Source organism: Lynx rufus, unplaced genomic scaffold, assembly GCF_022079265.1.
Source record: "Lynx rufus isolate CCGP_SWC_20201006 ecotype Redwood Valley unplaced genomic scaffold, mLynRuf1.p SCAF_15, whole genome shotgun sequence".
Classification (NCBI taxonomy): Eukaryota; Metazoa; Chordata; class Mammalia; order Carnivora; family Felidae; genus Lynx; species Lynx rufus.
Genome location: NW_025814829.1, coordinates 35,201,125 through 35,227,377, shown reverse-complemented (window position 1 = coordinate 35,227,377; position 26,253 = coordinate 35,201,125). Strand labels below are relative to the sequence as shown.

The window sequence follows — 26,253 nt, the reverse complement described above, 5'->3', positions numbered from 1 at the left end:
ATTCTGTGTCTCCCTCTCCTCCTTGTGCTCTCTCTCTCTCAAAAAGAAATAAACGTTAAAATTAAAAAAAAAAATCTCTTCAAATTGTCATATTGTCCACCAGGGGACAAGCCATACATGTGGCTGCGTTGTGAGACAAAATGCCCACTACTTGAGAGCTTGAGTAAATGCAAGAATATCATGCCACCCATGGATGTCAAAAGTGGGCAAATGCGAAGTATCTGTAAGAGTAAGTAGGGTCAAAGAAGTGATGACATAGACATACACACCTAAGGTTGTTTCTGGCTCAGCTAGCAGTGAAATTAAGACTCATGCAAAGACCCACAAATCAACAACAGGAGAAATATGTCAAACATAGAATATTCATCAATATTAAATTCCAGAACTTTGACATTTCCCCAGAAGTTTTGAAACACTTTTGAGTCATGTGCTTTCAACTTACAGAGCCTACACTTTGGTTCATAAGAAGCGAGGATTTATTTGGCGAGCTAGGGGTTCCAGAGGCCACTTCAAATTTATATTTCGACACTTCCTCTATTTTAAGGAGGTATTATTTCATAAGATGCAGCTTTGCCATGTGACTATTGAATAATAACCATAATTTATAATAATTCTGTAGCTTCCAACATTTGTAAAATTGGGGGGACTATTTTTAAAATGGAATCTGCCTATTTATATAAGAATCCTCTACCTTGCCCTTTTTCATTGAGCCTCCTGCAAAAAACCCGTTAATGATGGCATCACTCGCGCTGCAACGAAAAGACTGCACGAAGCACATGAGCTTCCCAGTGGTCAAATGCAGGATAACACTTTTCTATCTTGGATATAAAAGTGCATAAAGCATTTTTGAAGCCAGCATTCATCTCGTCACTTCAGAAGAAAGAATGACCTCTAGAGGTCATATCACTCCAGGCATGGCTGCATTGGCCAAGGAACAAGTCAGAATGAACTAGCTTATAAGTAGTTAATTAGCACTACCATTAATATATAGTCACCAAATGCACCTGACGAAATCTCTAACATAAAGAATACAGACACTTTTTGGTTCCAAGTCTCTTGGGAAGGACCTCTGGGGGACCAGGCATAGTGACACCAGAACACCTGTGAGCATGACCTCCTGGGCCTCCAATTGATGGCATCCATCTTCTCAGAAGACTCCTGCCCCAAGTTTTGCCCTTAAAAATCCTCACATGCAAGCCATCAGGGAGTTTAGGACTTTTGAGCATTAGCGCTCTGTCTCCTGGGTTGTGGGACACCAATGAATAGTTTATCTTTCTTCACTGCAAATGCTCAGTGTCAGTCTTTATGGCGTGCTGCACATTAGGTGGACAAACTTATTTAGACTGGTTAGGTTTTCGTATTTAGATAGGCTTTAAGCTACATGACACCGTGGGGCACCTGGGGGGCTCAGTTGGTTAAGCATCCGACTTCGGCTCAGGTCATGATCTCGTGGTTCATGAGTTCGAGCCCTGTAGTCAGGCTCTGTGCTGACAACTCAGAGCCTGGAGCCTGCTTCGGATTCTGTGTCTCCCTCTCTCTCTGCCCCTCCCCCACTCACACTCTGTCTCTCTCTCTCAATAAATAAACATTAAAAAAAAGTTTTTTTTAAAAACTACATGTCATCTCAAAGCCAGGAACACTTTTCCTCCAGTCAAGCAGCCATTTCCAAATGTTTCTCTCTCAAATTATAAAAACTGTAAATATTTTATTTTCCATGTAGTCATTCATGAGGCACAAATATAAGATATATAATTTAGCATGTCAGTGCCAGAAATGGTATCAGTGTTCTGAGGATCTTTTAGTGTGTATTTTTTTTTCTTTTTTTCTTGCTTTCTACTTTTTTAAAAGTAGGATCCATGCCCAGCATGGAGCCCATTGTGGGGTTTGAACTCATGACTCTGAGATCAAGACCTGATCTGAGATCAAGAGTTGGATGCTTGACTGACTGAGCCACCCAGGCGCCCCCTAGTGTGTAAAACTATTGAGGGGAGAGGAAGTGGTACTACTTCTTCCCAAAGCTGCTCATTTGGAATTCCCAAGCAGATGAAATAGAATCTCAGACACACCATTTCCAATCAAGAATATTCCTGTTAGTTCCAATGTGCGAAGAAAACCTGTGCTATTTGAAATTAACAACTATTTTGAAGCCAGCATTTTCAGAAGTTTTCTAATTAAAAAAAAACAGACAGTAGATTATTTTGCATCATGCATTAGAGGTAACTATATTTTCCACTTGGAGATCTTGGAAAACACAGAGATTCGTCTTTTAGAACTCCATATTAAATTACTTTCATGTTAAGAAAACAATTTCTCTAAGTACCCTCTTCACTTTATCCAGTACTCTTATTGTGTGTATTGTCCTCTAGGTCCGTTGGGCACAAATCCCCTTTCCTGCCTGCATTTTTCTTCACTTATGCACGTATTTCACTTTTCAAATAAAATAAATGACCTTCAAATCGGCAAGTTTGCAATTTTACGTGGCATAGAAAAGATAAAAATATTCAAGTCTTCTGGAAAAATTCCTGGTGCTTAAAATAAAATCAACTGCCTGTAAGCAATATTTCATATGGGGTGGGGATGGGAGTGGAAGGTACTCACTAAGAGAGCAGCAGAAAATAATAAGGATCAATTATTTTGGAATAAAACAAAACAGGGGCACCTGGGTGGCTCAGCTGGTTAAGCGGCCAACTCTTGGTTTTGGCTCAGGTCACGATCTCACGGTTTTGTGAGTGAGAGCCCTGCATCAGGCTCTGCGCTCGCAACGTGGCACCTGCTTGGGATTCTCTCTCCCCCCTCTCTCTGTGCCTTCCCCACTCGTGCTGTCTCTGTCTCTCTCAAATAAATAAACTTAAAACAACATTAAAAAATAAAACAAAACAAACTACCATAAAGGTATTAAAATTGCCAAGAAGCTTCCTGTCATAAAACCATCACATCAGGAATAAAAATGAAATTTTCCTGACGTTTGTTGGCAGATAGAGACTAACTTTTGAACTAGCTTCTAGCTTGATAGTATCAAACTTCAGACTGCATCTTACAGTAATTGCTCAAGTTTTTTTTTTACTGAAATATGAATAGTTTTAGCCCATTGAAACTTCTAAGTAGCTTATATGTCAAGCTATTTAATTATGAAATTAACCACCCCTTAAGTATTAATTATATCTTATTTGTACCTACAAGCAATGATAAAATGAATAAGAACCACCAAAGTAAGAATACCTTGGTTCTACCGAAAATTTAAGAAATGAACTAAATTAAAATATGATTTGACAGAGTGAAATAACTGAGGAAGTACAAGATATGCTAATACTGAAAGTAAGCACGAAAAAGAAACTCCTTGAGTTATTTTAGATTTTTCCATATTTTTCTGGATTTTGAATTCTACCCCTTCCTCTAGAATCTGAACCATTGATTTATCTCTATGATTTTCATTCATTGAACTCAAAAAGCATTTATTGAGTGTCTACTATATGCCAAGGACTGTTCTACCTGATTCTGATGAAGTAAAACAACACAAGTTCCTTCTCTTAAGAACAAAACCTTCTAGGATAAGAATCAGGAAATAAACAATGAAATCTAATAAATGAGTACATCACATAGAATGCTAGATGTTGGTAATTATAATGAAAAAATAGAGCGGGGTAAGGAGAATCAAGAGTGCTAGGGGTAGAGGAATTTCAGCTTTCGCTAGGATGGTCAAGGCGTAGGCCTCCTTGACAAAATGGTATGTGATAAAAAAATGAATGTTCTCTCCCAAACACAGATTACTGCAGTAGCACTTTTGATGTCTAAAAGCAGAAAGACTACTAAAGCCAAAGATTAAAAAAAATCATTGAACAAATTCTTAGTTAAATTAAACTATCAAGCATTCCTGTAATACCGTTTTCTCTTTAATACGTGATAGTACAGGAAAGATGCTGAATGGAGGGGTAGTATTGCAGGGGAGTGTTTTAAAGAAGTAAAAAGTTATTAACATTTGCAATTTTGATTTTTTATTTTATTTAAATTTATTTATTTATTTTGAGAGCGGGGGTGAGGGGAAGAGAGAGGAGGAGAGTCAGAATCCCAAGCAGGCTCTGTGCTGTCAGTGTAGAGGCCAACGGGGGGATAGATCCCACAAATCGTGAGATCATGATCTGAGCCGGCATTAAGAGTCAGACGCTTAACCAATTGAGCCACGTGGGTGCCCCAGATTAGGTTATTTTAATAAGGAAGATTTTTCTCCCCTAAAGTTGTTTTAGGAATGGAAAATTGTTTTCATGATGAAACCCTGAAGTTGTTTTCTTTTTTTTAAAGACTTGAAAATATTAGTAAGTGAGCCTGATAATTCTGGAAAAAAGTGAAGAGTGTTCCTGATGGAGGGATTGGTAAGGTGCAAAGACTTTTATTTGTATATGGCATCAGACAGCATAAAAATACCCTCACTAAAATAAATATCGTAGCTTCTCACAAATAGGCACCAAGAAACTGAAGGGACCACTGACACATGACAAGCCTTGGCATTTGTGACAAATTCCATGAAGAATATCACCATATTTATATACATAGCTTTTAGTTTTGAAAATAAATTCCTTTGTATAAGATTTTCCTCAAAAGATAACTAAGTGCTTATTGGCATAGAGAAATTATGAAGCTAGTAAAACCAGAGCAGTTATGAACAACTATGTGTAGCAGGAATAAACAGCTACAAGGTGTAAGAAGCTTTTGTTTTTTCTTTCTTTCTTTCTTTCTTTCTTTCTTTCTTTCTTTCTTTCTTTCTTTCTTTCTTTCTATGAAAACACAGACATTTCAGGGATCATAAAAGCAGCCTGATATTCTGGAGCTGGAATTTACCCTTGCAGTTGGATCCACCACACTATGAAAGTAACTACTTTGGTGAGCATGTTTGTTTGGGTGTTTGTTTTGTTTGTTTTATCACAGACACATGTAATCAAATACCTATCTCCAGTTCTTAGAACAACCTCACCTGAAGAAGCAATCAAAATGGAATTTCTTTCTTTCTTTTTCTTTCTTTCCTTCTTTCTTTCTCTTTCTTTCTTTCTTTCTTTCTTTCTTTCTTTCTTTCTGGGGGGGAGGGGCTCAAGCACAAGTGGGGTTGGAGGAAAGTGAGAGGGAGAGAATGAATCTTAAACAGGCTCCATGTCCAGCGACAAGCCTGACCTCACAACCACGAGATCGTGACCTGAGCCAAAATCAGGAGTCAGATGCTGACCCGACTGAGCCACCCAGGCGCCCCAAATGGAGATGCTCTGGACCAATCCAATGTCATGTTGAATAATTTAAATGGCTATCTCCTTTTGGGGCAGGGCATATTTGCATATATTGTGCATTTTTATATATTGAATATATTATATTACTATCACGTCAATTGGTTTTGTGCTTGTTTGGTTCCTGCACTCAGGAAAGGGAATATCCAACAGAATAAACTCATCTAGAGTGATAAGCAGGCCACTACAATAAGCCACGAAGCCAGAGGTTGAGGAGTGAATTGGCTGAGGTGGGACATTTGAAGATGACGACCAGTGGTCTCTAGGAACAATATGCTTCGATTATCTAGCACCAAGTTTTCCACTTCTGGTCTATAATTCCCTTAGGCGATCTCCAAACCTCCTGAAAAGTTATAGATTTTCTCAGCCTCATATTAGCTGTATTAAGAGGAATAAAGTGAGGATCTATATCCATGATTGGAGTGAAGTGGCCCCAGAGAGAGCTTCAGCAGTTGTGATGTGGCCAGGTGAGAAAAGAAAAGGGAAACCCAGAACTATAGGCTAGAGTGACAATTGACAAGTGTAACAAGGGTAGATGTGTAGAACATTCAAGTATAACCAATGGGTCTTCTTCAAGTTGAGATAATCAGTCTACAGTTTGTATATAACCCAATGGAATTTTGAAAGGTTTAGCCAAGTACTGAATAAAGATATGTCCAGCCAAGTATGATTTTGCCAAGAGTGTATGTAGGTCACAAGCCAATGTATAGCTTATAATATGAAAACTATAATATTTGTAGAGATTGCTTTGTAACGTTTATTTATTTTTGAGAGAAAGAGGCAGAGCATGAGTGGGACAGGGGCAGAGAGAGAGAGAGGGAGACACAGAACTGGAAGCAGGCTCCAGGCTCTGAGCTTTCAGCACAGAGCCCAATGTGGGGCTTGAACTCACGAGCGGCAAGATCATGACCTGAGCCGAAGTCAGGTGCTTAACTGACTGAGCCACCCAGGTATCCCAAGAGATTGCTTTGTAAATACGGGTCTTTAGAACTTTAGGCTGAACCATATGGAACTGTGATTCTTAAGTTCAAAAGTAATTGAATGTCAACAATTTCATACAGTTCAACCTAATAAATTTCAAAAATAATATAAGGATATTTGCTCTTTTATATCTGTGATCACTTTGGTGTTAGGCATTGGTTTTATGAAACTCAACATCAGTTTCATAAAAAAGATTCTTTCTTCTGGGAAGTTTACATATAGAATAGATTCAATATTATTGGACCTGATCTTGAATGAATATATAATCCTGAATGAAAGCAGTGACTGCTTTTTTACAGAAATAGGAGTATCTGGTCTCCATCAATTTAAAGTCCATCTAAAGTTTCCTTAAAGAGTAGGTTGCTTCAACTCTTACCTTGATGCTTCTGTTTTAATAAAACTATTAGTGAATCTTAAATAGTACAAAAACAGGTAACATAATATCTTCATATTATCAATTCAGCGAATATATGTAAGCCCATCAGAGATTTGGAAGCTAATATAAAATTCCCCAAATATGTGCATGGGACATAAAATTTTAATCCCCTCAATTATTATTATTATTCTCGCTCTTTCCTTGAATGAGAGCAATGTTTATGATTTTACCAGATTAGTCAAAATAGAGGAGGTTAGGGGCGCCTGTGTGGCGCAGTCGGTTGGGCGTCCGACTTCAGCCAGGTCACGATCTCGCGGTCTGTGAGTTCGAGCCCCGCGTCAGGCTCTGGGCTGATGGCTCGGAGCCTGGAGCCTGTTTCTGATTCTGTGTCTCCCTCTCTCTCTGCCCCTCCCCCGTTCATGCTCTGTCTCTCTCTGTCCCAAAAATAAACGTTGAAAAAAAAAAAATAGAGGAGGTTATAATCTCTAACAAACAATCCCTTAAATTTAGCAGCCTAAAGAAACCAAATTCAATCTCTCACTCATGCTAATCACTCACAACATGTCAGCAGCGGGCTCTGTTCACTGTGGTTACTCAGGGACCCAGGCTGACACCTGTACCATGATCTCCTATAGTCATTGTGCCAGAGGCAAGTAAGCTTTTGAAGGGCTCATGGGTGCAATGAAATCTTCCTGTTCTGCTCATATCAGTTCTTTAAAAAAATTTTTTTTCATGTTTATTCTTTTTTTTTTTTTTTTTTTGAGAGACAGAGAACGAGCGAGCGGGGGAGGTACACACACACACACACACACACACACACACACACACACATCATGATTAATTGGAAGCCATTCTTTTGGTTCATATCAAGTTTAGGCAGGAAGAACTAAATTCCTTTTCTACAATTAGGGTGTCATCCACTGAATGTGAAACAAATCACCATACTTTGTTGCAAAAGATGATCAAATAATCCCTGATTAAACTTCAAAGTGGGCCCCCTACTCAGCTCCAACCAACTACAAACAAATATTCTTTTAGGAAGAGTCATCTATGAAAAGGAACTAAAAACAAATTTATTTTGTTGATCCATCTTTGAAAACACACTTACTTGTGTTCTTAGCAAACACAAGTTTGATGTTTTGCAGGATTTGATTGATTTTAGCTCTGAATACAGGCAAGCACAATGCTTTGGTTTGATGAAGAAAGTCCAAAAACAATTTTGAAAGCAAAGTTCATGGTGACCACTTTTCCTAACACAAATTCTCAGAACAGATGGCAGAATCAAAACAGTCAAAAGAGACAGATAACATTATATCTTGATGCATTAAATCCCCATAATATGCTCTCTAGCTAAAGAAAATAAAATTACCTATAAAGTGCTTTGAGGCAAAAACTATTAACTTAAGTTATTTTCCTATTATGTACAAATGAATAGAAAAAAATTACTCTGAATTTCCATTACTGGGTGACATTCTGTGAAATACCTGAAGCAAAAAGAAGTTGCAATTTATAAATAGTAAAGGTTCAATCTAAAGGAGGAAAAAAAAAAAAGAAAGGAATATTCCTACATTTTTTTTTAAGTAACAATTGAACTACTCTTTCTCGGTTTAATAAAAGGAAAACTACAAATGGATTCTTCCTCAGACCACACGTCAGAACACCAGAAAATCTACAGCTTTAATTCAAGAAAAGAATTAAGATAATAGTAATGTGGGTAGATTTAAGGAACACTTAGTGCAGAACCTAGTTTTCAAGTCCAGAGAACACCCAACATACTTGAAATTCTTGCACCTACTTTTTCCTAGACTTTTCAAATGGACTCAGGGTTTGTGTTTAAATTCTAGCAATATGTATACCCATAATGGTTTCTTGTTTACCTCTTCTTTTATGTTGACTTTTTATTTCAACCAGATGAGAGACACTTGGACATATAAGCACTCACAGCATTTTAGAATAATACATAATGATATATATTGAACTGATGGTTAGTATTGATAGTATTAGAACTTTATACAATTATTTGATTTGTGAAAATAGTTTGATGCTAATTTCTTCACAGACCCATGAGGAAAAGAACAAGCATCTAGTAAGCATTTAGCCACACCCCTCACTCTACCCACTGAGTCTTTATAAAGCAGCCTCACAAAGGAGGTTAAATCTCACTTTATAAGAAAATGGAGACTCAGAGAGCTTAGGTATTTTGGTGAGGTTTGCAAAGCTAGCAAATAGGTAAGATGTATTAAATCTCTTCTAAGGGCTTCAGAGCCCATGCACTTTTCAGAAATCATACAAATCATTTCCATTGGTTTAAAAAAATGTTAAAACTTTAGTTAAAACTTTAGTTTTCAAGAGATCACTGACCTGACCCATAACACAACCAGTGACCAAACTAAATTCACAAAGCCCTTCTCTGTAGATACACAGTAGAAGATGGGTCAGATTTGGGTACTTATTTGCAATGTGTTGATATCACCTACATATCACATGAGAAGAAGAGAAAAAGAACGATAACGGTAACACACAACTAACTTTTTTTGGCCCTTGGGAGGCAGCGAGGCAGAAAGGTTGGGCCACGGAGTTACACCATCTGGGTTGATTACTTATTCTAACACTTACTACCTTTATAACCTTAAGCAAGTAATCTTACCGCCTGTGCTTCAGTTTCCTTCATAGTAATTATTAGACAGCTGAGCACTTTGCATCATTATCTCATTTAATATTGAAAAAGAAATAAAGTATATTGTAGAAGAAAAGTATTTCCATTTTTACTACTCTCAAATCTTATTTTGTTTTCAGCATATGATTTGACTGGTAAGGACTTCCTAACGTTGTACCCACTAAGGTTCATGGTATGCAGTATAATCCTGAGATGAACCAGAGACATAACTTGGGGTCTTGGTTCTACAGAAATGGCTGTCCATAAAATTCATTTAGAAATTAGAGATGTACTGGTATAAAAAAGTTACTGTTACCTCAAAACATAATTTAAGTTTTACATTGTTATTTGTTCTTTTATTTATTTTTATTCTACTTTCCAAATTTCTATTTACTAAGTAGGTAGCTGGACCTGGAATGAGAAGGACCCGTCTCCTTAGCACAACCAGGCAGAGTTCACCACATGACCTCAAAGTCTGATTGTTCTTTTTTTTTTTTATTTTTTTTTAACGTTTATTTACTTTTGAGACAGAGAGAGACAGAGCATGAACGGGGGAGGGGCAGAGAGAGAGGGAGACACAGAGTTGGAAGCAGGCTCCAGGCTCTGAGCCATCAGCCCAGAGCCCGACGCGGGGCTCGAACTCACGGACCGTGAGATCGTGACCTGAGCTGAAGTCGGACGCTCAACCGACTGAGCCACCCAAGCACCCCAAAGTCTGATTGTTCTGAGCTCTTCCCCATAGTACAGTGAGGGGCGCCTCCCTCCCCATGGGATAGAAAAGTAGGGCCCTTTATATCTGCCTTATTCTATTTTATTTATTTTATTTTTTATTTTAGAGAGAGAGAGCACAAGCAGGTGAGATGGGCATAGGGAGGGAGGGAAGGGGGGAGAGAGAGAGAGTGAGTGAGGGAGAATATTAAGCAGACTCCACCATCAGCATGGAGCCTGACGTGGGACTTGATCCCACAACCTGGGATCAAGAGTTGGATGTTCAACTGACTGAGCCACCCAGGTGCCCCATCTGCGTATCTTAACACTTTGTGGTATTGCCTGCCTCTGTTTTATTTTATTCTTACCCTTTAACCAGTTATATGCATTGAAATCTAAACCTGCGATGTCTATGATTACTGTATATTGTATCCATAGTCCAGCTTCATTTATGATTATTTTAGTATCTCAACAGAGAACAAATAAAATAGAATAAAAATAGACCAGAAAAAATGCCCCTCTCCCCAATGTTGGAAATCAAAGCAACAACTACAAAGTCTGATATGTTGTTTGAAGGTTAAAGAAAGGAAGGTTGGAAAGGTGGGATGGGGGAAGAGAAAGGAAAAAAAAGTAAAGGCAGACTCTTTTAGAAACTAATCAGAGACTAAGTACCTTCTTAGTCAAAACTCCTTTCTCCACCTCTAGAACGAAAGTAAAAGCAAAATTGTAAATATCAACTAGGAAATACACCACCCATGGAATCTTCCCAATAAGGATACCAGCCTCAAACTAACACCGATGAAGAGTTACTCCCAGAACCTAATGCAGCACACGTCATATAGTACTTAGTAAGTCTTTCTTATTTTATCTTGTTTTTACGTAGGCTTCATGCCCAGCACAGAGCCTTGAGATCATGAATGCTTTAGGAATGAATGCTTGGGGCGCCTGGGTGGTGCAGTCGGTTAAGCATCCGACTTCAGCCAGGTCACGATATCGCGGTCCTTGAGTTCGAGCCCCGCGTCAGGCTCTGGGCTGATGGCTCGGAGCCTGGATCCTGTTTCCGATTCTGTGTCTCCCTCTCTCTCTGCCCCTCCCCCGTTCATGCTCTGTCTCTCTCTGTCCCAAAAATAAATAAACGTTGAAAAAAAAATTTAGGAATGAATGCTTTAGGAATGAATCAGATGTTAAGTAATCTCCTAACTGGTCTCCACGCCTCCAGTATCTTCACTGTCACAGCTCACCTCCCACCCCATCACGGTCCATACTTACCACATGTGCATGCCCAGTAGTACCCAAGATCAGGGCTGCTAACACTGCTCAACCCAGGTAGCAGTGGAGACACACAATCTTCTTTTATTTGTGCTCCGAGGGCTCCTATCTCCATAAGAAAACATTGAATGTGGCTCGTGGGAATTGTGCTTGATGTGCCCAAAGATCTATCTTAGAGTATGCCCAGTGCATGGCACCATTCCAAGACAATATTTACATTTTTTTTCTTTACAGGAGTGGTGCCCCTGGAGCACAACCTCATAGGGAATTCTAGTTACTTTACTTACCTATTTTATGTTATTGCATTAGGCTTTCCTTAGATTCCTTTTCTTCCCCCATTGTCTTTAGCCAATCTTATCCATCACTTCAATTATCCTCTCTTCAAAACCTCAACTCTTTTGTCCTTCCAACAGATCCTATCGTGAATCAATGTATTTGACTATATTATTTGCTAAACAGTCCTTTACAGTGTCTGTATTCCACCCCCCTCCCCCACCTTAAATGAAGGTATCACTCCAGGTTCCATTTTTAGCTCTCTTGTTGGCTTACTTTACAAATCTCGATTAGGTGAATTTATCCTACTCCCAACTTACATTGTCATTTATGTAGTGATGACCCCCCAAACTATCTCTCCAGCTCCCATCCTTCTACCACTGTTCACACTTGAATTAGCCACCTGACATCCAACACGTCCTTCAAAGACAGCGTGTCCAAATCATCTTCATTCTGCCTCCAGAATGTCTCCTTTTCCTGTGTTCCGTAATTCCATCGGAAGCCAGAAACATGTCATCCTCTTTTTCTCTTTACTGCCCAAAGCTAATGGGTTGCCACATTCTATTCCTTCTACCCCCCAAATAGTTTTGAAGCCCGTGCTTTCATCCCCATCCTGCTGGCACCGTAGAGTCTTCATTGTACAGAACCTGGATTCTCGCAATCAATCATCGCTACTGAATGATCGTCTGCATCCAGCTTCATTTCTGATCCATCTTCCTCACTGCTGACAAGATCATTCATTCCACGTACTTAAAATCCTCCAGTGGCTCTCCAAGGTTTTCAGAATAAAGCCTAACCTATTTCAAGTGGCATATAAAGCCTTTCGTATTCAAAGCACTTCTCCCAAACAAAATAACAAGAAAGTGGTCGGCTGCTACTCTTCCAGGACTCAGGCCACAAATACTCTTTAATTGCTAATCCGGGACAAGAAATCCTGCTGCCGAGTCCCAGCTGTTTCACAGAAGGGAGGCATCGCCATCCCGAGTGAGATTAGGGCAAGACCACATGCTGCCACAAGCTAGGCACAAGAAGAAAACCATCTTCCTCCATATTCCCAGGTCCCTGGGGCAAAAGAAGTTCCAGGCACAGCCTTTAAAGGCTTCTGGAACTACAGTTCCCCACCAAAGGCAGTTTTCTTACTATGATGTAAGGCCAACCTACTAAGGTGAGCGTCTCCATTTGCACGAACACCTCCAGAGAGTCAACAACAGGATATTGGTCAGGGCACCTGGGTGGCTCAGTCGGTTAAGTGACTGTTGGTTTCGGCTCAGGTCATGATCTCACAGGTTTATGGCTTCGAGCCCTGCATAGGGCTCCACGCTGACAGTGCGGAGCCTGCTGGGGATTCTGTGCCTCCCTTTCTCTCTGTCCCTCCCACACTCTCTCTCTCGAAATAAACTTAAAAAAAAAAAACACATGATATTGGTAAAGAAGTGATGCTCGGCTGTCCACTCTGTAGTGGCCAGCTGTAGTGCCACATGGTCTGACAACACTGGCGTTCTATGGTGGGGGCTGTGGTGGCGTTCATCTCACCTATGGACAGGAACACTCCAGATACGGGAACATATACATCAATACAAGAACTCTACAGAAATCACAGGCGTGTCAAACTCAAGGAAGGTGAACAGTAGCAAACTATGTATAATAAGGGTGTGCTATTCTGTGCTTGCTTAAAAATTTCCCTTGTGACTTTTGTGGTCACATCTTACTTTTATTACACCTGTCTCAGCGGTATTACTGTATTATCCAGAATACCTAAATAATCTTTATTTTCTAAACGGAAACATCATTTCTTCAGAAGGGGGTACATGGCTTCACAGGAAAAGATCATTGGTCATACCAATTCTTAGCATTGAACCTATGCCTACTCTCCATTAAACTTTTAAAGATAATGAAACAAGTAAACACTTTTGTAGAGGTCATTATTATTATCCTTGAGGAATGCACATCAACTGTAATTATATATGACATTTTGAAATAATGCAGTGTTGCTTCAACTAATTTCTTCTGCAAATATTTCAGGTGCATCAGCTATACTAACATATTTCATTTCAGCATGTTCATCAAAACCCATTTTTTCTAATTCCTGACCATAATATTTTCATTAAAATTAGTCATCATTGGAAACAATATGCTTTAGCATTAAAAAAAAAACAGAAATAAGGCCACATATGAGCAAAGGTCTATAATTATACTCAACTGATACTCATGGTATGGTTTAAGAATACAAAAAACAGTGGTGTCTGGGTGGATCAGTTGGTTAAGCATCCGACTCCTGGTTTTGGCTCAGGTCATGATCTCAGTTAGTGAGTTTGTGCCCTGCACTGGGCTCTGTGCTGACAGTGTGGAGCCTGCTTGAGATTCTGTCTCCCTCTCTCTCTCTGCCTCTCCCCTGCTCTCTCTCTGTCTCTCAAAAATAAACATTAAAAAAGTTTTTTTAAAAGAATACAGAAAACAAAAACAAAACAAAACAAAAAATAATATGTAATGGAGACATTGGTAGGCAAAATATTTTCATTCAGGGAAAGAATGTTTTTAATATTATCACTTGGAAATTTAATACTATGTATTATTTTGTATATTCTATATTAGTTAACATTTTTTAATAGGGAAAATTTCAAGTTATCAAAAATAAAGATTTGCATTTTTATTCATCAAAACTGAAAGCCAGACATAACCTTGTTGCTTCTAGGAATGTAGGAAGTTTGTAGAGGTTACAGCATCTGGAATGGTTTAGGTACAGAAGGTAAGGAATCCAGAGTGAACAGTCACCCAGCACGCACATTTCATCTATGTTAAGATGACTAGATTGTATTTAGTTGTGTTTTATTCCATTATGCCGTCTAGTGAGTTATTTCAAAACTAAAATGATCTAATAATCCTTCTTCCATTGCTGTAGAAATGTTTGTAGTATTTTCGTTTGTAAAAACTTTGGCTCTGATAATCTGTAGGTAAATTATAAATCGTCTGTCCCATTCCCCTGTTGAATTTGTAACCCAATTTTGTCATTTCTTTACATTGCATTTTATTTATTTCTTTTTCTTTTCTTTCTTTCTTTTTTTTCTAGAGCAATTTATTTTATTTTATTTTATTTTTCAATATGTGAAGTTTATTGTCAAATTGGTTTCCATACAACACCCAGTGCTCATCCCAAAAGGTGCCCTCCTCAATACCCATCACCCACCCTCCCCTCCCTCCCACCCTCTACATTGCATTTTAAATAAATTAGAAAACACACATCTGCTCAAACCGATGGCTCCATTTTAATTGGCGCCACTGTCCAGAGCAGCTGTGGCTGCAGCTCCAGGAGGGTTCAAGTTAACTTTCGCTCATGGCCTTGACTCACATGAGCTTTCTGCAGATGCAGTCACCAGAAACCACAAGTTACTCAAAAGGTTAAGTGAAAGCTAAGAGACTTGTGGTAAGAAAAAAGCAATGTTTACTATGTTTCACTGTTTAATAGCACGAAAACACGGTGACGCATCTCATACTTCTGTTTGAGAATCACGAAGATCACTCATAAGAAGGCACATGAACTTGTTTTTCACGTTACACAAGCCAGTTCATGTAGAAATTTAAATGTATTTCAAAAGATGGTGTGATGGCCCAAACTGTGTCCTCTAAAGACATGTTGAAGCCCTAACTCTCCATGTGACTGTATTTGGAGATGTGGCCTTTAAGGAGGTCATTGAGGTTAAATGAGGTCATAAGTGTGCATCGCTGATTTGATAGGACATATGTCCTTACAAAGAAGAGGAAAAGCCACCAGAGCTTTCTCTCCATGCACGTGCACAGAGAAAAGGCCATGTAAAGACACAGGGAGAAGGCAGCATCTGTAGGCTGAAGAGAGAGATCTGACCACAAACCAAGCCTGCTGGCACGTTGACTATGAACTTCCAGCCTCCAGGACCGTGAGAAAATAAATGTCTGTTGTTTCAGCCCCTCATCATTCATGTGTGTGATGGCAGGACTCCTGCAGATCATTATCTCATTACTCTGGAAAAGGATATTCAGGCTTTGTACCAGCTAGTCCTATCACACAAAGCCCTGGTTTTTAATAATACAGGTTTCAAACTCTGATCAAATAGTCTATGCTATAAAATAAAAATAAAATTTCCCTCTGTTCTATATGCGCCTTAGTGGCTTTTACGCTTTTTGACTGTGATCCATAATAATCTTAGGATGTGTATATGCATGTGTGTATATAATATATAGTGTTTTTGTAATATGTGTGTATGTGTCTTTCACAAAACGTCTCCTATCTATCTGAAGAAGATATGTTCGGTTCAATTCTATTTTATTTACAAAATAAATGCTTGTCAGAATCAGACCAACACATACAAAGAAAAAAACCTGGTGGTTGCCAGAGGGAAGGGGGGTGGGTGGGATGGGCAAAATGGGTGAAGGCGACTGGGAGGTACAGGCTTCCAGTTGCGGAATGAGTAAGTCACGGGGATGGAAAGTACCACACGGGGAACACAGTGATCTCATAACAGCGTTGTATGGTGGCAGACGGTAGCTATGCTTGTGTAGAGATGTTGAATCTCTACGTTGTACACCTGAAACGAATGCAACATTGTGTGCCAACTATACGCAAATTTTAAAAATTAATTAATTAAAAAATAAATACTTGTGTGTGTTTTAAAAATCCATTTAAAATCTTGTTTATGGCTAGAGGTTTGAGAAATTTTCTTTTTAGCTATGTTATCCGAAACATTTCTTAGCTTCAATTTCCTTTTTTCCTGTAGCATCTCAAGATCCTTAAAAGTACACCAAAGTTAAAACAATTACAATATTCTCTCCCTCACGTTCTCTTTCTCTCTCTGTCTTGTGAGCGCTCGCGCGCACACACACACACACACACACACATGCAAAGTCTAAGATGGAGGTGAATCAACTGGGGTCCTGTTCTAAGCAGAACTTTTCACATGATTTAAATCAGAATGTCAAGCAAATTATCTTCATGATTTGTTTATAATAAAATATTTGGTTTTATGGTGCAGCTAAGATATAAATTAATGCATACAGACTATGTGAGTTTTTAATTGAGAAATATGGTACCCATGAAGGGAGTGCTGAATCACTTACAGTCTTTCTAATCACTATAGACACCTAGGGTACTGGTAACAAATTATATGACTTGATGAGTTTCAAGAAAGTATTTGTAGAGAGAAATGAATTTTATCATTTCCTATCATAGTCTATTTCTCTTGGGTTTATGTTTAAAGAATCACCTTTGCTGTATTAAAGATTTTAACACCAGGTGTCTCCTAGCATATGAACACCAGATAATGAAATGGAGGGGTAATTAAAGGAAGATAATGGATGTAATAACTGAAGGTTTTACAGATTTGTTTTTCTCAAAAAAGTGGTAGAGTTGGCTAAAATCTACAAACTAAAAATACAGAAATCATAATAAAACACTACTGTGTCCCTCAAACTGATAATACTCCTGGGTCTATAAACATGAAATCAAAATGTAATTTCCAAAGTATAAAATTTCAAGATCAAGATTTAAACTTTAAACTTTCCAAAATTTCTTGAGTCAAGATTCTAATGTTCATTTCTGTATGCATAGTTGTACAAAATAGGTAAAAGGGTATCTTTTGAACACCTGAAATCTGTACGCAGGGAAACTGGCCTTAAGGCATACAGCTTTGGGTACATATGTGTGCATACATGTGTGTACTTGCACACATTTATAGCAACATAAGAAAGGAGGAAAAATTTAATATAGTTAAAAAATTCAATATTACATGACACATTCACTTTTTCATGCTATTGACATCTTGGCATAAACATTTTCTTGTTAAAAAATGTTTAAATGTTTATTTTACTTTTGAGAGAGAGACAGAGTGTGAATAGGGGAGGGGCAGAGCGAGAGAGAGAGAGAGAGGGAGACAGAGAATCAAAGCAGGATCCAGGCTCTGAGCTGTCAGCACAGAGCCCGACGCGGGGCTCGAGCCCACGAACTGCGAGATCATGACCTGAGCCGAAGTCTCAGATGCTTAACCAACTGAGCCATCCAGGCGCCCCTTGACATAAACATTTTCTATTATATTTCTCTTTATGGAATAACATTTGCTTTGTGACCTTAAGAAAAAAAAGAAATAAAACAAAAGAAAAAGGAAAAAAAAATGGTGAAGAAAATATTTTAAATTACATCTTTTTTTTTTCATTATAAATTAGCCTCAGCACCTTGATAGCATCTAGTACACAGAGGTGTTAAGCAAATATTTGTTAACTGAATTATACTTTAACATACAGCAAATATACACCAAACATAAATGTTAAACATTTTAAGTAACACTTATTGTAAACAATGAAGTCAAACATAATTGTAACATTATTGTAAACAATAAATGTCAAAAAAGATGAAAAATAATTTGTACTGAATTAGCTAAATAGGAGTGTTTTTGCACACTTCTTAATTCTTACCTCTTCCTTTGTCTTTTTGGATATCACTCGGAGCCAGTCCCCAATCATGCTCAGGACAGCAGCAAAGTAAGCGAGCCCTACAAGGATCCAAAACCACACGACAGGCTTGTAGAAGTCTAGATATTCGATATCCGATCCACCTGTGTGAGAAGAATAAAGCAGGACAAAATAACTTTGTGTTCATGAAAGTAATTAATATGGATATTTGCTAAAAGTACCAACTGAATTTTGGCTTGCAAAACAGAAATCTTGTCAATTGATCCATGTTATTGTCTTCATATGGAATTCTTTCCTCTCCTTTTCTATTTTTCAAGAATGAGTCACAAGTTTTGTTTTTTTTTTTAAGTTTTTATCTTAATTCCAGTAAGTTAACATCCAGCATCCAGTGTTATATTTCAGTCACTAGGTTCTTCTTAATGAGACTGTTCATTACATCTCTAGGTCATAATGATTTTTCTTTGTTCTAGATTTCTTTTTTTGTTTAGCTAGTCTAGGGGTTCATTATTCCATGTGTACTGGTTTCTCTTTCCACATCTACTGAACATGTAGAAGACAGAAATGACACCTTTTGGGGTATGCATTTGCCTTAGCGTATTTACATTACTGCCAATCAATACATGGTTACCAATCAATACAAAGTCAACCTGGTCAGAAAGTGGCTCTTATTCTAAAATCACCAATACAATGGATTGATAACAAATACCTGAGACAATGCCTCAGTGGGTCTAAATGGAACACATAGTAATTTGCAGATGATATTGCTGTTTGTTATTTTCTGACTTTTTAGAGGAATTCCCATGCAGGTCACAAATTTAAATCCTTAGCTGTCAAGACAAAATTAGCAAAGGACCTCTTCTGCTTTACTCTAATCTTTGTTGCTTCTCCATCCATTTGGTACAAAAGCTGCACCTATGAGAATCTGAATACATTTCAACACATCCCTACCTCAGCACATATTAATGGGGCACTTATTAATTCCCCAACACTGAAAACAGTTACTTCTCTTCACAAGAGAGAGGAACAGGTCTCTCTCTGCAGAAATTCATAATTTACTCTGAGAAAGCCTCACATAGACAATTTCCCATAATGGGGTAGATCAAGGGATAGCAAATAAGAATAAAAAAGTGTTGGGGCGCCTGGGTGGCGCAGTTGGTTAAGCGTCCGACTTCAGCCAGGTCACGATCTCGCGGTCCGTGAGTTCGAGCCCCGCGTCAGGCTCTGGGCTGATGGCTCAGAGCCTGGAGCCTGTTTCTGATTCTGTGTCTCCCTCTCTCTCTGCCCCTCCCCCGTTCATGCTCTGTCTCTCTCTGTCCCAAAAATAAATAAACGTTGAAAAAAAAATTAAAAAAAAAAAGTGTTGTGAGAGGACATGGAAGAAATGGTTTTTACTTCTGGAAGGGGAAAGGCAAGAAGAGAAAAGGGGGTCTTCAGTAATGAAGATCAAAACAGAGAAAAGTTCAGTGTATAAATACACGGCATATTCAAAGGACTTTTAGTAGCTAACTCTCCATATGGATGGGGGCCAGGGAGTAGATGGGAAGAAGAGAGGAATGTAGAAAAAGTGAATTGTGTCAGATTGCAAAAACTTGTTCCTAACACGATGGCGTGGAGGTAAAGTTTATAGGTGATAAGTCTTATATTCATGTTTGACCCTATGCTCAGAAAGATCCAGCAGCAGAGAAGGCAGGTTCACAAGGAAAGTCTCATGAAAAACTTTTGTTCTGAACTACCCAAGAGGTTATTGCGCTTGAGTTAGGGCTGGAATGGAAAGAAAAGGTATTAGAGGCAGCATCATCAAGGAAGGGCTCTAGGATGACCAGAGCTCCTCTTTTGGGAGATGATGACAGTAACTGAACGGGAAACACAGGGGCAGGAATAGTGACTAAAAAAAAAAAAAGTAATTCAAATTGGTACATGATAGGTTTGAAAGTGCTTGTGGTACCAACAGGTGAAGGATGGATCCTTACATACAGATCTAACGTTCAACAGGGCAGAGCAAGAGATCAGGATTGTGGTATCAACAGCACGGAGATTAGATGCTTAGAGGGGTCACAGATGTACTTCCATTCACAAAGGTTCAATCCGTCCATTCGGAAGAACAGCTGATAAATAGCAAGTATGCATGAAAGTCAAATACAAAGTCGAAAAGAAGCATTACTATATATATATTAGACTATGAGTTGCCCACAATGACATTGTCAAATATCAAAGGGTCAGAGTAAAAAGAACATTTTTCTCTTGAGCAAGTAACAGACACAAGTTCAGCTTTCTTTGGGGACAAAGAGTAATCTGAAAAGCACAGTTTCCAAAGTAAATAATATCACCTTCAAAATATGGTAAAAATTTTACCTTGTGTAAAATTTTCAAAAATACCATTTCTGGGAAGGATTGTGGAGGCCAAATGCATCTCATGACGGTTAAGAGTTGGCCCACGGGGAATGCAGTTCTACAAATTCACAGAAGTGACTTAAGAAGTTGTGTGTGGAAACTTGTTATACGATAGGCTCTCTAGCGAATTCCATTTTTCAAATGTTTCCATTTCAAAGAAACCAAAATGACATTTTTTTCCGAGTACTTTCTCTTTCAAAACCAGAAAGTCTTCATCCAAATAGCTGTGACTCACTTAACACATAAGTTCACCAAGATGTTGATTTTAAAAGTTAGTTCATACTCAAGATGACTTTTTATAAGTCTTCTTTCTTATAAACAGGATGTCACAGTTTGAAAAGAGTAAATTAGCTTAATCACTGAAAGGTCTATATTTGGGTAAAATGTTCATCCCACAAGTTTTGGTGGATTCTAAGCCTGGGGGTGGGGGTGGGGAATGCTTCCCATTCTCAACTGCTGCTCTTAGGAATGAAATACCGGCAGGCAAATGATCTAAGGAAAAATGATGTATACAGGAGTGTTGTCAAACAACTCATAAGTCCTCTCTAAGATTTATGAATTAATTTCCACACTATTCCATCCGCTTGATCCAAGAATCCAAATTATAATATCTGTAATGTCAAGATAACTTGCTTAAAAGGGGCTGTTGGTCTTATTTTTAAATTAGGAAACATCAACAAAAAATTTTTTTTGGCTGTTGGAAGCATTAATTTTAGTCTAGCTACATTCAGGAAACCTGTACATGGGTCTTTTGCTTATTCAGAACCTCGGGTAATGTCTCTGTCCTGGATTTGCTGCCTGTGCCCCCCACCCCCATCTCTATTCTGCCACCCTTATCATTTTTTCCCCTCTTTCCACAGACTCCTGAGCTGCAGCCTGCAGTCTGCTACAACCCGCCCTCCCCTCCTGGGTTCCTCACCCACTTGGCAGGAACAGTCACCTCACTGCTGTTTTCTTTGTTGCCACTGAAAATACGTGCACAAGTCCTTTCCATTTTCAGACCTTCCTGGCTAATCATTATAGGAGAATAGACAGATGGTAATAAAAATAAGTAAAGAGGGGTGGAGGTACAAAGGTTTCAGGAATCTTATGAACTATTCCAAGTGGTTAAAATAAGTCTCTTCCTGACTCCCATGATACGTGATGGCGCCATTTTTCTCTGGCTGTCTCCTTAGTGCTTAAGTAAGGAGATCAGTCAAAATCTATCTAGCAGATTAAACTACTAAAAATATAGGTAGGAAAACTTTATTATTGTTATTATTATTATTATTGTTATTTATGGCATTATTGCTAGGAACCCATTTTAGCAATAGTGAATTTGCTTGGAACAATCTCTCCATCCAGCATTAAAAAAGCCATCTCCTACCTGGCCCCAAAGAATTACTGGTTAGGGGGCAGAACAGCCCATGAGGCTATAGCAGGCACATACAGGTTTTTTGTTTTTTTTCTAAATAAAGGCCCTGATAGTTCTATACAGCCAAGTCTATGCTCATTTCAGCTGATTTCCAAAATATTCACAATCTGATTGAGAGAAGACTGAAAAGTAAGACTTCCTGATTGCCCATCTAAATGAAATCATTCCATCCTAACGCCCTGGGTGGGGAGCAGGTATTGAGGGAGTTGTGTTCGAATTCCTCATGTGTCCATTGATTTAGGACAGGGCTTTAGTAAGACCATTCACCATAGATTTAAGCCACATCTCCAGCTGCCCTTATCAGTAATTAAGCTAATAATTCAATTGCCATTTCATAGTCTGTTCAGAACTCAGGAGTAAAAGCCGGTTTTTGTACTGGCTCCTAGAAATCCCAACCAACAGTAAGTGTCCCGCTTACAATAGAGAAGTTGTAGTCTTAGCAGGTAAAATAACATGTGTCAGGGCACACAGGAAAGGAGGTAGGAGAGCTGGAATTCAAAACCAGGGCTTCCTCACTCCAAAAGACAGGCTTTTTCCCACTAACCAGGTTGTGTATGTCACCTATGGTCTCAGTTCCGGTCCTTGCTATCATTTATCCACCAGCCTTTTGTGTCCAAACTGCATGGTGGAGACTTAGCTAGGGCTAGAGACACTAAGTCAAACAAGGTATGCCTCTTCCCAGCCTTCCCATCAATGGTCTTACCTAGAAAAACCAGGGGTCTGAAGATAAGCACGATTTTTTCAGAAGCCTCCTTACCATGCTTCTGTCCTCATTCCAACAGTTTCTAGTAATTGGCCCTATTGTTCTCTAAAGAACTTGAGTATGCGATGCCCTCTCTGAGATACTTATATTTGATTTTCTTTCTCTGAGATGCTCCTGAATCACAGAATATTTATAAAGAAGAAAGCAGAAGGAGGAGGATGGAGAGGAAGAGGAGAAGGAAGAGGAAGAGGAGAATCCTGGATTTAAAGAATCATCTAGCCATTCTGAACTAAAGTCATCAACTCCGTGCCCTCCTCCTCTCGTTTAAAATTATATTTGTATTACAGAATATAGATATGGACATAGAACCTTGTTCTAAAGAAAATGGGCATCATTTCTTTACCTGGTCTTTAAGCATTTTAGTTTAGATATGAAATATTGATTTTAATTTTTTGTTTGTTTAGCTTTACTTTTATTAATAAAACTAGCCTGCCTTAATATAAAAGGGGGGATTTATTTTCTGCTTTAGTATATATATTTTTGATAGTAAAGCAATTTAACTGAATGAAGACTCTCCTTAGGGTTTTAAGAACTAAGAGGCTCTTTCAATAACGTTGCAAACTCTGCTTTCTTTTTTTACAAATGGAAGTATGACTTCAGTACTAAACCACAGCTCACCTACTAAGCCGAACTTCTCATATGCTATTAAGTCAGAAAAACAAAAGGCAAAAGAAGTTAACTAAGTCTAACATTTGAACCTATATTTTGGGATTTTCCATGTCAGCATTCAAGATGTTGTCCATTTCCTACTAGGTACTTGATCTAAAATTAGGAAAATAGCCATGAGAAGAGCAGTAGTTTCATGATCAGAAAGAAAGATCAATACACTGTCATTCACTCTTCCTTCACATGGATGGAAACCTAGAGTATGTAAGACGTACAAAATTGTTACTCCTAGAAGCTACCTTTAAGTCTCATTATAGAGCAATCTGGAGCCTTTTTCATTATATTTAGTACAATTTACTGCCTATCTCACTAAGCCACGACTATCAATCACTGAATATTTTCCTTCTCATTTTTATCCTGCACACGTTTCCACCATGTTTCTATATAGATCCTAAAAAGTTAAATAACTTATTGGTTTGCCCCCAGGTCCTAGGACTTCTGGCCCATTTGAGTCAAATCCTATTTAATTCATCATGCAGACAACCATCCATTCTCTTGTGAGTTCTCAGTTACTGGCTGAATCTGGGCGTGACCAGACTCTTTGCAGTATTTTCCTATATTATGAAACAGAATGACTACCAGGAAGACAAGAAAGTTCCCTATTTAATTTTTGCCCCCAATTTTCAAACATTCTGTCCCAAAGGAAAAGGAATTAGAGCAATTATTATCACTATCACAATATAAGCACAGGGTCTAATACCCGGTATGTGCTCACTAAACACTTGAATAAATAAATGAATGATGAATATAATACATCTCCCCTAGCAGTCACATACACCCTCCCTTTCTGATAAAAGTGATTTTTCTGAGACATTGTTGTGGTGGGAGTGGTGACTGTTCATCATTCAGTAGACTTCACTCCTCATCAGCTACTTTCCTTCTTACCCACTGAAGTCCTGGAAAATTTTTACTGTTATTGATCAGTTCAACAGCTGGCCACTGACATAGTTGCAAAACATTAGGCAACATCAGGACTGTTCTCTAAAGGGTCTCTGTTAGAACTGTTTTGAACCAAAAAACCTGCTATGATTTCTCAACAGAGATTTATATGTTCTCATGATAAATTGCCTTTCCATTCAGCAAGCTCTGAGCACTCCACCAAATGACTCATGTTTTCAGTTATAAGGAAAATCAATAGTTTGGTTACGAAAAACTTCATTTCTGATAATGACTTTGAAAACATAATTCCAAGAAAGCTTAATTCTTTTTTTTTAAGTTTATTTATTTATTTTGAGAGACAGCAAGAGAGCATGTGGGAGGGGCAGAGAAAGAGGGAGAGAGAATCCCAAGCGGGCTCCATGATGTCAGCAGGGAGCCTGACACAGGGCCAGAACCCATGAACCGGGAGAGCATAACCTGAACTGAAATCAAGAGTCAGACGCTTAACCGACTGAGCCACCCATGTGCCCCAAGAAAACTTAATTCTTAATATGAGATATGCAAATATGTTCTTTCTAAGAAAAAAAAATGAAGACAAATGATTATACAACTGGGAAAATTTATAAAAATTTAGTAAAGGTAAAAGTATCAGAAGAATTTTACCTTGGAAAGTCCGAAATTATATTTTAGAAGAGCATATCGGCACTAAGCCTAAAGCCTGATTAACTCAGTAAGCTTTGTTGAGGAGGAGGCCCTTCCTCTGCCCTATGGTCCTTCTAGCTCGACTTAGAATCAAACTGACATGAGACAGATTGAACAGCGGAAATTTAATAGGTGTATGGGCAGGGAATCCACATAGACGTGAAATTTCAAAGACAGTGAAGCAACATGAAGATTATATGACCTAAGAAGAGGGGTAGGGGTCTAAGGACACAAAGGGGAGGAAGATCATTACCAGGAAGATGATAAGAAAGAGATGTTTGGAAAAACAAAGGTTGTCCTATTATGCAGGTAAGTTTCTTAGGTAAAGGGGAGTCTTTGTTAATAGCTCTCTTCCTGGGACAGGCTCTCTTTTCCAATATATTTAGGCAGTTGAGGGGGAGGCAGAGGGCTTTTCCTGCATCTGGTGGGTTTTGGTTACTTTTAACTCAAAATAATCTTTATGGCATAGTGGCCCATCTTGGGAGAGCCAGTCCTTAGCCCCTACACTTTCAATAGCCACCTGTGAGATATGGAAAATTTCATTATTCAACTAAAGATTGATCCAAATTCCAAGGAGACATATCTGGATGGCTAAATTAATTTATGCTCTGATGGTAAATGTGTTTTCCTAAGATCAACCATGAGGATGTCTTAGAACATCTATATTTTTGGCTAAAATTTTTGTTTTTTATTAGAAGAGCAGGTAATGTGAGGACACTGATTTGTGAAACTGTAATTTGTCATCTGGCTTTCACTCATTCAAATTATATCTTATGAACAAACCTAGTTTGTGAAAAAGGGTGTGTTTTGAGAACTTCTTCAGGCAGCTTCTAAACAAGATGTGGAAATGTGCTTCTTGACTTGCTTGACCCACTCTTACCCTAATAGTATATATAAACGAGATAGTAGCTTTGGAAAAGAATTTTATTTTGGGTGGTGGGGGGGAGAACTTTAAATTGTGTTTAATTTGGTAATTATATGGCTTCTCTCCAAATTTGAAGAAGCACCATTTTTTTAAAAAAATCATAGACCTGAAAGACCAGTCATAGAGGCAAGCCTGAATGAACAGATTTCAATCTGTCACACATTTCCAGATAATTAATATTACTGCTTAGTTTTGTTTTATTTTATTTTTTAGGGAGACACAGCATGCAAGTTGGGGAAAGGGGCAGAGGGAGAGAGAGAGAACCTTAAGCAGCCTCCAAGCTCAGCACAGAGCCTGACACAGGGCTTGATCCCATGACCCTGGGATTATGACCTGAGCTGAAATCGAGAATCAGATGCTCAACAGACTGAGCCACCCAGGCGCCCCTACTGCTTAGGTTTTAGTGAAGGGATGATTTAGGTCTCAGTCTACAAGGTAAGCATGATTTAACAACTTGTCACCCCAGACTTTTCATCAAATGGAAAATAAGATGGCAAAAGTTAAGAAACAGAATGCAGGAAATCAACACTTAATTCTCAAACATAATT

The 26,253-nt window shown here is 38.5% G+C and overlaps 1 protein-coding gene across 2 annotated transcripts in view; it reads right to left on the bottom strand.

The window, feature by feature from the left end:
* The window catches only part of KCNK2 (potassium two pore domain channel subfamily K member 2), a 125,950-nt gene that overhangs the window by 24,312 nt on the left and 75,385 nt on the right, over nt 1–26,253 (bottom strand). For both annotated transcript variants that reach the window (XM_047076846.1, XM_047076847.1), the window contains exon 6: nt 17,969–18,108. In XM_047076846.1, the coding sequence (XP_046932802.1) occupies nt 17,969–18,108 (140 nt within the window). The remainder of the gene's footprint in view (nt 1–17,968; nt 18,109–26,253) is intronic.